The sequence below is a fragment of the Micropterus dolomieu genome, linkage group LG12, assembly GCF_021292245.1.
Source record: "Micropterus dolomieu isolate WLL.071019.BEF.003 ecotype Adirondacks linkage group LG12, ASM2129224v1, whole genome shotgun sequence".
Taxonomy (NCBI): Eukaryota; Metazoa; Chordata; class Actinopteri; order Centrarchiformes; family Centrarchidae; genus Micropterus; species Micropterus dolomieu.
The window spans coordinates 10320880-10332523 of NC_060161.1; the positions used below are offsets into that span (position 1 = coordinate 10320880).

Here is an 11644-nt window from a genome sequence, read left to right on the forward strand (position 1 = left end):
TGCCCTGAGATTGGCCTAACCCTGCCCCCCCCACCCCTTCAGCCTCTGCAGCAATGCTGACAGCACTCACATGACTATTTCCCAAAGACAACCTCTGGATATGACGCTGAGCACGTGCACTCAACTTCTTTGGTCGAAACATGGCGAGGCCCGTTCTGAGTGGAACCTGTCCTGTTGAACCGCTCTATGGTCTCAGCCACTGTGCTGCAGCTCAGTTTCAGGTTCTTGGCAATCTTCTTATGGCCTAGGCCATCTTTATGGAGAGCAACAATTCTTTTTTTCAGATCCTCAGAGAGTTCTTTGCCATGAAGTGCCATGTTGAACTTTCAGTGACCAGTGTGAGGGAGTGTGAGAGCGATAACACCAAATTTAACACACCTGCTCCCCATGTACACCTGAGACCTTGTAACACTAACGAGTCACATGACACCGGGAAAAGCTGGGAAACAAAGTAACAAAATAACAATGACAATGACTCAGGTCTGGCTACATGGCCACAGCATATTAAGCAACAGATTTTAAAGAGTGCGTTGATCAATGCAGCAACAATGGCAGAAAGAGCAGCACAAGAAAGAAGACTCTAAATGAATGATAATGTTTAACTTTTTTGTGATCAAATTTTTATCGAGATTCAGTTTATACATTTGTTATGCAAATAATAACCAAACTTACATCACTGGTGTGCAAAACTTAAGTAAATGAAACAAAACAGAACTGATAGCAACACCCATCCCCCCAAAGTTCGGATTGCAAAGTACTTGTGGCTTTTGTCCAGGATAGAATTATCTCCTTTTTAGCACCATGCACCCAAGGTCCACTGTGTCCGCACGGACTAGTAGCATGTACATAATTCAGAAGAGAGCTTGCGGTCCGGTGGTTTTCAGGTTCAAGAAAGGGAATTTGTGAGCAGATGATAGAAGGTAGAGGAGAAAGAGAGCCACATGTTTAATTGTGGAGTTTTTTTCGTTCATAGCGGCCTCCCTCTACAGCAGAACTGTGACAACAGCAGGGTTGGGGAGTAACGGATTACATGTAACAGCATTCGTAATCAGTATACAAAAATAAAGTAACTGTATTCCGTTACAGTACAGAAAATAAAGACGTAATCAGATTACAGGAACATTTAGTAAAAATTGGGATTACACAAAGGGATTACTTTAAGCACAAAGTTCCCATTAAACGGAAAGCGGACTGCTATTTGCTATTTACGTGTTTCCTGTAGAAACACACAGCTAGTGAGGGATTTGTCTATTGCTATTGATCGGTGTAGTTGAATGTGGTCACGCCCCCACCCTGTCATGCAGACTCAGTACGGACCAGCTCAGCTTCATGAGTGAACACACGGCAGCCAGACCCGATCACAGACTCCGAGACTGATGAAGGCCAGTCTGACCACTAGGAACACAGTACGAAGGTGTTTTTCTTGCCGGTTTGGCTCTTGTCACCCCGGGGCTGAGTCAGCTAATGAGGCTGTGTTCAGTCCTGTTCGTATTGTGTTCACTGGGAGGCTGCTGAGTGCAGTTTTGTTGCCCGCTCGCCCGGTGACGCTCCCCGCAATCATTCCCCGCCAGTTCCCCCCGCCCCTGGCTGAAAAACCTCTAGTGCTTGAGTAAAGGTGTAAACCTACATGCACACTCTGGTGCTCTGAGTTCCCAGTACGGGCAGAGTAAGCTAGTTTGACCAGTAACGTTAGCTGCAGGTTAACTGAGCTAATTAATGGCAACAGTTAGCTGAGTTGCTACAGCAACAAGTAAGTTAAAGCCATGTGTCCATCAGGAAACTCCATAAATCACAGAGTTGGGGCAGAGGAGCAGGGGAACATCAGAGAGAAAACCAGATCATATTTTCCATCAAATATGCAGCCGGCTGTGAGACGAGTGCGCAGGGACCGTCTACAAAGTGCAACACCGAAAACACATTCTGCAGAGATATTCAATAACTTCACACTTACACAATATAGTGCCCCCAAAATCACCTTACACATTAATGATATACTGCTGGTTATACTACAACACTTTGTTTAGGGTAAGACTTTTGCATACCTAATATTAGGTAGGTCTATTTTCATTATTTAATAACTTCACTGTTAAAGGCTGTAGTGTCTCAAAAATCACACTAGGTATCAATGATCTCATGCTGATGATACAACAACACTAAGTTTGTAGAAATATAGTTTTGCACATTTGCCGGCTGCACGTAGAGACCAATGTCATTTGTTCTGCTCCTAGGAAGACTCATTTATGTGAAAATGTACTTATAGCTCGTTGTCTACTTAACTATGATAATAAAGAAGCGTCGTTTGTGTTTTAAACACGTTTTGCTTATCTTATCTCATTATTATGACATCTTATCTCGTAATTATTACATCTTTTTCACGGCTGCAAACATAAAGCAGCCTATTGGCTAAAACAGTCTGTGGGATTTCCTACAGATCGTGATGTCAAGAGAGCTGATTGGTCAGTAGGAGGTGTTTTCACAGAGTTAATCACTTTTCTGGAACATAACCTGCTCCGGAGCAGGTTAGCCTTCAGCATAAGTTACCATGGAGATCTACCCCGGTAAGAAGTGAACCACTCCTGGTACTGAAAACCAAGGGTTAACCCCGAAGTTACCTGGATAAGCTCAAATCCTGCTTCGTGGTACAGGCCTCTGGTGTGGAAATAATAAAAAAAAAGAACCAAAAAAATAAAAAATTAATCACACTGATCATAAAAAAAATTAAAAGTTAAAAAAAGAAAGTTATATTGAGTATGAAAACTCTTGTTCATTACATTTTACTTCATAATTGCAACCGCATGTGTTGTATTCATTGTTGCTAAACTTGTTCTGTATATAGTTTGTTTGTTATTGTGATCAAAACCATTGATCTGAAGCTCAATGCTAATGCTGTCATGTAAATAGTTTCCTAATCAACCCATATCAATTGCATGCTTAAAATAACATACTAGTTAAAGCCCCGCCCATTTCAAGACAACCCGACCCACTTCCGGGTTAAATCCCGCCGACGTCCGAGTACCGATACAGATACAGATAATTCACATGGTTAACACAGATACAGATAATGCTGTACTCGCTCATCCCTAATGAAAAGTGCTGTTGCAATGCAATGCATTATTAAATTGTTCTGATAATAATTTACCCTTTAAGGATGGGGACTCAGGACAATTTCCAGCAATATCCAAAGGCTATCCATGCAGTGGGTACATGGATTACAAGGACAAAATATTGTCTACAATGCTGCATTCAGTTTAATTTTGTCGCAAGAAGATACATTACTATGATCACTGTAGACCAGGGCTATTCAATTATAAACTCAATTGGGCTGGATTTTAAAACCAGGACACAGAGAGTTGAACTAGCGTTGTGCCCGTGTAAAACCTAAACACAGCTGTGGTGGATGAGAGACTGCGCCGATTGAAATATCGCGCGTTGAGTATTATGCTTATTAAACAGGAGTGCTGGTAAACTAGTGGCTTTTTACTCAAAGTTTTTATTGAACCACGCATGTACACTAATGAGAGGAGTAGTCATCAATGTTGGTAATGTCCACTGGTCAGCTCGCTGACTTCGTTCCATGTGTTCGCGTGTTCGCGTGTGCGTGCGCGCATGTGTGTGTGGAGAGGAGCACTGGTGACAGCAAGATACTTACAGTTAAACACACACTCACTCCCGATTACTGAGTTTAGATATCGATCCTTTTATATGAGTATTGATCCTAAATGAATAAGACTGAAATGTGACATTAGAAATAGGACATCATCTTGATATTAGCAAAAATTGTATGTCCATAAGAAGAGAGTTAAAATCAATATCCACTCAAGCACAGGTTTGTGTGCTGTGTACTGTATCACATGATGACCTTCAGAGCTGCAGCCTTCATGCAAGGTCCCGTTTGTACTCATAATTCTAGTCTTCTACATTTATCAGGGCACAGTGCAGGTGCTAGCAACAATTTGTTAAAATCCATAAAGGCCCCATTGTTCCTTGGTCGGATATGCAATTAAATCTAAATTATGGCTCTGATATTGCCTTCTAGCAAACCCGTTTTTACTGGCCGGGTGTGTGTGTGTTTTTGTGAAGTCTTGTGTGTTCTTACAAAAATGTGAGGGCCTCAGCCTGAGAGCAACCAGGCTTAGGAAGCAGACTGCACCCTAAAAGTTCAGTGTACTTGACCAATAAACATCTGAAACATTATCATCTTAAACATTACCGTAGTATTTAGTAGCTATCAAGCTTGGTATGTGGAATATTGAAACATCATGGCTAAATGCTAAATAAAATATCTTTAACGGTTACTGAACAGCGGGAAGGCGAGCTAAAGTTCAGGTCGGCTCAATGCAGTCAGTGTAACATTATCATGTAACAAGGATGGATTACTTCATCCTCAAGCTGATAAAAATATTACGCTGCAGTTGGAGTTTACCTGAGTTTCCAGTGTGTTGTGTGAAAATGTCTCCCGGTGAGTCTGCTGATGTGTCGGATTTTGCTCCCTCATGAGTTTGAGCACACGTACGAGCACATTGGTTGCAATCTAAAAACTGCACCGCTACTGGCCGCTGAAAACTACAGACAGCCCCTTTAAAATTTAAATGTTAAAAATCGGTTAATTCTGTTGTTATGTCTGTGGTATCCCACATTCTTAAAATCGGTTAATATTTCCTCATGCATATCGTGCATCAGGCATAAGTTGTGTGCATTTATTGAGCTACATGTGGGAGAATATTTTCAACCGACAACTTACTCTAAAGGCTAGTTTTGAGGTTTAATTTTCACAGATGAAGAGTTGTGAAATGGTGCTGAATGTGTGAATATCCATCCATCCATCCATCGTCAACCGCTTATCCTGCGTACAGGGTCGCGGGGGGGGGGGGGGGGGGGGGGGGGGGGGGGGGGGGGCTGGAGCCAATCCCAGCTTACATCGGGCGAAAGGTGGGGTACACCCTGGACAGGGCTGTTTATTAACTCATAACTTAAATAAGGCCTGTAAGGTATAATTGATAGTTCCTATTCAGAGTTGAGTTCATGTGTAACTGAGATGTGCTCAGAACGTATTTTGGCACGTTATTATTGAGCAAGGTTTATGGTTACTGTATGTAATAATTCAATACTGTGTACTCTGTACTGTTATCATTGGTCATTTACTGTCACACTAAAGATACAGGATAGATACTTATGAGGAAGCATACTGTACAGTACTAAAATTTTAGTCTATTCTGCTATATGCAGATTGATATTTATTTGTGTGTTGTTTTGGATCTGATCTAGTCATCCCTGCAGTGTGAGGAACAGCATCCAGACTTCTTCAATCATCCTATCAGCATTCAATCAGCCTATCAGCCTAAAGACATACACTTCCTGGGTAGTAAACTGAAAGACAATAGACTGAACTTGAATGACTGAGGGAAAACATTGGGGTTTGAATTTAAATTAAAATGTTATCCATCGGTGGATGACGGCTTCACAAATAAGTGGCGTTAAATTGAATTATAGGCATTGCTTGAAGTAGGACACCAGTACGAGTATGTCTACATTTACTTTTGTGCGTACCAGGACCAGCCCTCTCCATATCAGGTTCTCTGGGCACTACGTGACACTCACCTGTTTCCGTTCTCGTCTGCCTGCTAATCTTTGTTGGTGGAGAATTGCGTAAAGTTGCTCGTCAGAGTAACTTTTCATGAACAGATCTATCACAGCCTGGATGGGGCGGGACACTGAAAAAGTTTGATGTCAAAGTAGAAATATTAAATGATTATTAACAAATTAGTTCTTAGAATTAAATAATTAGAGACTAACCACCATGTAGAGCATTTGTCTTACACAAGGATTTAATGAATGAAAACTACCCACAGAAATGAAACTGCTGTCCAACAGGAATTAATATTATACTAGTGGTAAGCTTTATAATATACTATGATCTGAAAATATAATGAATATACTAACATTAGCCCTAGTAGGCCTACTGGCGGATATACACTCCAACATCTGAATGGGATATACCAGCAGGGCAGGGCAGAAAAACAATAATGATAATCATTGCAATGATATCACATGATATGAAATTTTATATTGTGATAAAAGTTTTGGCCATATTGCCAAGCTCTAAGTACCAGCCCCTTTTCCCCCAACTTCCGGCACTGATCAGAGGTGGAGACAGAAAATTTCAACCACAATGCACAAAATCAACTGTTCAATGCTCAAAAATTCTCTGGGGGAGGATCCCCAGACCCCACCCCATCATATATTTCCACAACTTTGTACAATTCTCTTCTCGTCTTGTTCTTGTCAACACAGAATCTTGTTTCCATGACACTTCTGTAGCTCTTTTAGCCAAGTGGGAGATAATCCCCATGTTTGCAACTAGGATGTGACATGAATAAAGTGTAAGGTCGGGCGATGAGGAAAAACCTGAATTCTTTGTCTGCTAAGCTGCTAAGGGTGTAGTAAATTAGTTTAAATTCGTAAAAACCAAATCAAATTTTGACATGAACATGTCATGTTAAAAGCGTAGAGCAGGCAAACAGCCCTTTCGTAATATACTATAAGCACATAAATTCAGCTATAAGACTGATGACCCAGAATGATCCCCTCATGTTTTAAAGCCTTAAGTGGTATCTTTATTTAACCTGTAAAGCCTCTTTTTATCTTGCTGAACAGAGGTGACAGAAGCCAATCTAAATGAACAAATTCTGCTATTGTCTCAGAAAGGACCAGGCTAAAATCAATTAAAATACTGTTTATAACATGATCTCGTACACATTACAGCTGGTGTTTTGAAATTTATATAAAGGAAATAAAAGGTTCATGGCCCTTCTCTACAGCGCTTTTATTCTGCATGTCCAAAATTGTGTTTTTTGATCCAAACGCTGTGTCAGGTTAACTTTAACCACTTCATAAAGGTTAGGAAAAGATCCAGCCCATGGTTAAGGTTTGCAAAACTTTTTCTAACCACTCTTCTCTCTCTTCTGTTTCTCAGGGCATAATGTCCAACTACAACTCCACTACCTGCCATAATGACAGTACCGGCCACATCAACATGTTCGCTGTGGGCATGTACTCCTTCATCGCCATTGTGGGTCTCATTTTTAATCTCATAGCGCTGGTATTTTTCTTCAGTTACAGCAAATCTAAATCACAAACCATTGTCTACATGACCAACCTTGCCATAGCAGATTTACTGCTCATCCTCACATTGCCCATGAGGATATACTACCATCTGGGATTTAATGGCCTTCCTCAGTGGCTGTGTGATGGCCTTGGTTTGGTCTTAAAGGCCAACATGTATGGAAGCATATTTCTCCTCACTTGCATTTGCTTTGACCGTTGCATGGCTGTCTCATTCCCAATGTCAACATTAATCCAGGAAGGGAGAAAGAAAGCACCACTGGTTTGTTTAGGAATATGGATACTCACATTTGGTGCCAGCCTGCCCATCTACCTCTCCAATCGCAACTATTCTGTCAATGAACATTGTTTTGATAATCTGCCGATCTACGCCATCCAGCTCACGGTGGTTTTACCCACACTGTTGGTGGGGTTTGGGATTCCGTTAGTCATCATGCTGATCTGCTCCTGGTGTATGGTCCGTGCTATCCGTCAAAGCACTGTGGTCCAGACCAACCTGGTGGATAGCAGAAAGATCCAGAGGATGATTGCCACCAGCATCCTTATTTTCGTACTTAGCTTCCTCCCTTACCATGCCACCTTGGTTCTCCTCTCGATGTATAGAGCAAATACACCATGCCCCATACTAGCTGCATACCGTTACAGCATGATGGTGGCATGTCTCAACACAGTACTAGATCCTGTTGCATATTATTTCACCACAGACACCTTCAGGAAGAACTTAGACTTAGGTACTGTTCGGCAGATGTTCCCTTTGAATACTCAAAGTTCTGAGGGGAACAGCAGGAGCAGAGTGCCTGCCAACAGCTAATGGACTGCTGAAGAACAGAGCTGTAACACTCAAGAGACACAGCTGTCCAAAAACTTGCCATCAACAAAACAATTAAGACTTGGATTTGACTTTATAAATGCAAAAATTAGAACAATGACATTTGAGGAGCTACACTGCGTGCACAATTATTATTATTATTATTAATCATTATTTCTATGCACATTTTCCGACTCCAAACCAGATAAACTTGAAGGCTCATTGGAGTTAATAATTTTCAGGTGATTTGTATTTGTCTAATGAGGGAGGGTTTGGCAAAAGTGTATAACACCTTATATCAAGGTGTGCATGATTATTAGGCAGCTTCACCTATCCTGAGGAATACAGTTTGTCTAATAATTATGCACAGAGTGTGTTTTATTTTGGGATCAGATATATAGGTTATCACTGTTGGAGCAGCATCTGTCATTTCAGTCATCAGATTGCTTAATATTTTCATAATATTATGTTGCCAGAAAGAATTGGCATTTGGTTCTTCCACACTAAAGAGGAGGGTTATTTACAGTACCACATAGGCATCTCTGACTAGTGACTGCTGTTTGTGATAATCTGGCACTTGGATGGACGGGGTTAGAAAATATTCTTACATTCTATCCACACAAGGTGGTGGCACAAGGTGAGCAGCACGTTAGCAGAGAAGTATGGCCTGCTTGGAAGACAACTCTCTGACCTTACAGCAAAAACACAAAGTCCCGCTTAGATCCCTGCAACCTTATCAGCTAGCCAGCGGCTAACTCTAAGGAAAACGGACGGAGCGGCTGGACACTCTCATCTGCATGATTGGAACACGATACAGCAAAGACTGCCGCAGAACCAGAATTCTTCCCAGCCTGGCTCAATCCACAATGGACCTGCCAGCTAACCCATCGCCCTCCAAAGCAACTTTCTTCCTTCACACACTTGTAACGTAACTGGGCTTTCTTGAGCTTCACATAGCTTAACTGTAACGTTACTTGGCTAGCTTTTGTAAATCTCATTTTTTCATAGAGGTTTTATTGTTGTATTCTACAATCATGCATGTGAGCCATACAGGTGGCAGAACAAAGACACACAGAAACACAGGCACGCTTATCTCACACACACACACACACACACACACACACACACACACACACATAGTTTAGTATATTTAAGGTATTTTGATCTTGTGTGTTTTGGTCTGTTTATCTTGTTAAATAAATGCTTGTTTATATACATTCTGGTTTCTTTAATATTGCATAAAAATGAATATATTGCCGACCTCTCCTGTGTAGAACTCCAATTCTTTTAACCGATTAGCTATTAATGATCATTTAGATTATAGTCATTTATTAACCAGAATTCCAAATTGAAATTTACCATATCTTCGTGAGAAGTAATTGTAATCAGTTTCCTCTTATTTAAGTGCTACCAGGAGATGAATATTACATTAAGTTATATTCTATTATTAGTTATTAAATTATAGTAATAATAATCATTATCATATTATGTAATATAAATATTGATGTCATTTAAACCCTAATTCCCAACACTAGTCTAGACTAGATGAGTCCATCATGACATCATGGTATTTAAAGGGAGTGGTGATGCTCTAAGTGGTATAGAAAACTCCCAGTGATGGATGAAGAGAATGCTGAAGATCTGGATGTGATGAGGAGTGGACTTCTGATGAGCTTGACTTGGCCTGGTTATAATGAACTCGAGGTGAATGGGGTGGAGGAGGGCTGAAGCTATTTCACACTGATATGACAACAGACAGCAGCATCAGATTATGATCAAAGTTTGGCTGATGGAGACTGTTGCAAAATTCAGTCGGTTTCATGTGTGAAGTCAATGTGTGAATGTGAAAGCAGCAATCGGCCTGATGAGGTCATTAATTGAAGGGTTTGTTAATTGAAGTGGTGTTGTATACAGAGGTACACTGTGAACACCATCTCTGGGCCCTGGGATTTACCAAATACCTGCCTGTAAATAGCCAGAGATACTGTATATACTGATTGCAGTTGCTATAATGTTTCAGCCTATGACGAATGCTAATAGTGTAGCTATTTAAATACATAAAGGAGCAAACAAAAAGCAAAATCCACACATTTATTAACTGAATTACTTGTTCTAATATTTAAACAACCACAGCATACAAAATTGCATATGATTTCATTTTAAACTACAATTTAATTTCACTTGCAACAGCAGGGAGCCTTTAATAGTAAACCATCTGTGGGCCTATGGATTGGTTGACAATGCCAATCTGTCTTTTGGAATAAAACAAAACGATAACAACACATGAATACAGTAAGTAAAATAGTACCTTGTAACAAGCTTGGACTATTATGTGACATGTACTCTTTTTGTGCTGAAATAATTCTTTTGGAAGTTAGTTTCAGTATGGAAATATAACAAAGTGCATTTGGAAAAACAGCAGTTATGTGATCATAACAGGTAATAATAATAATAATAATAATCCTTATTTGTAGACAACTTTTCAAAAACAAGTTACAAAGTGCTTTAACAAGTGTAAAGAATAATACAAAAAAACAAGATAAGAGCATGAAAACATTGAAAAGACTAAAATACAGATTAATATAAAATTAGTAAAATACAATAAAATAAAAGGGATAAAATAAAGTCAGATAAGATCGGGAAAGGCTCTCCTATAAAAGTATGTTTTAAGAAGGGACTTAAAAGAGTTCACTGACTCAGCCGACCTGATTTCCTCGGGCAGGCTGTTCCAGAGCCTCGGGGCCCTGACAGCAAACGCTCTGTCCCCTTTAGTTTTCAGTCGAGATTCTGGAACAGACAACAGACCTCTGCCCAAGGATCTCAGGGTACGTGCTGGTGTGTATGGGACTAAAAGTTCAGAAATATAACAAGGCGAGAGGCCATGAAGAGCTTTAAAAGTGATCAATAAAATTTTATTTTATTTATTTATTTTCAATTCTAAAACATACTGGGAGCCAGTGTAATGGAGCTAGAATAGGAGTAATGTGGTTATATTTCTTTGTTCTGGTTAAAAGCCTGGCAGCTGAGTTCTGGACAGTCTGGAGTCGATCAATAGATTTTTGGGTTAAACAGGTGAAAAGGCTGTTGCAATAATCCAGGCGTGATGAGATGAAGGCGTGTAAAATGGTCTCGGTGTCCTTAAAAGTTAACATAGATCGAATTTTTGCTATATTTCTAGGTTGATAAAAACATGATTGAACAAGCTTTGTGGTGTGCTGCTCGAAATTTAAATTACTATCAAACCAAACACCAAGGTTCTTTGCCACAGGCTTAATGTGATTTACTAGGGAACCAGCAGATGGCAGTATTTGATTTGCCATCTGCTAAGACCCGATGACCAGGATTTCTGTTTTGTCTGAGTTCAGCTGGAGGAAATTATTTGACATCCATTTTTTAACTTCACAAAGGCAGTTGTTAAGTGAACTCAGCATTCCAGGGTCTGTGGATCTGACGGGCAAGTATATTTGTGTGTCATCAGCATAAATATGAAAAGAAATGCCATGTATAATGGATAATATGTCCAATGGGAAGCAGATACAAGGAAAACAAAATGGGTCCTAAGACCGACCCCTGAGGTACACCATATTTAACTGGACATAACGCAGAGACATAGTTGTTTACAGACACGCAAAACTTCCTATTTGACAGGTAGGATGAAAACCATTGTAGGGCAGTACCAGAGATCCCCACCCAGTGCCTCAGTCTGTCTAACAT

The 11644-nt window shown here is 40.2% G+C and overlaps 1 protein-coding gene across 1 annotated transcript; it reads left to right on the forward strand.

The window, feature by feature from the left end:
- The first annotated feature begins 6979 nt into the window (after positions 1–6979).
- Positions 6980–8058, forward strand: LOC123980781 (lysophosphatidic acid receptor 6). Its single transcript, XM_046065327.1, has one exon. The coding sequence runs from the start codon at positions 6980–6982 to the stop codon at positions 7931–7933; it is 954 nt and encodes a 317-aa protein (XP_045921283.1). The 3' UTR covers positions 7934–8058.
- Positions 8059–11644: the final 3586 nt, after the last annotated feature.

Excerpts from the sequence above, each read along its gene's own strand:
- LOC123980781 (XM_046065327.1), top strand. The coding sequence starts at position 6,980 with ATGTCCAACTACAACTCCACTACCTGCCATAATGACAGTACCGGCCAC.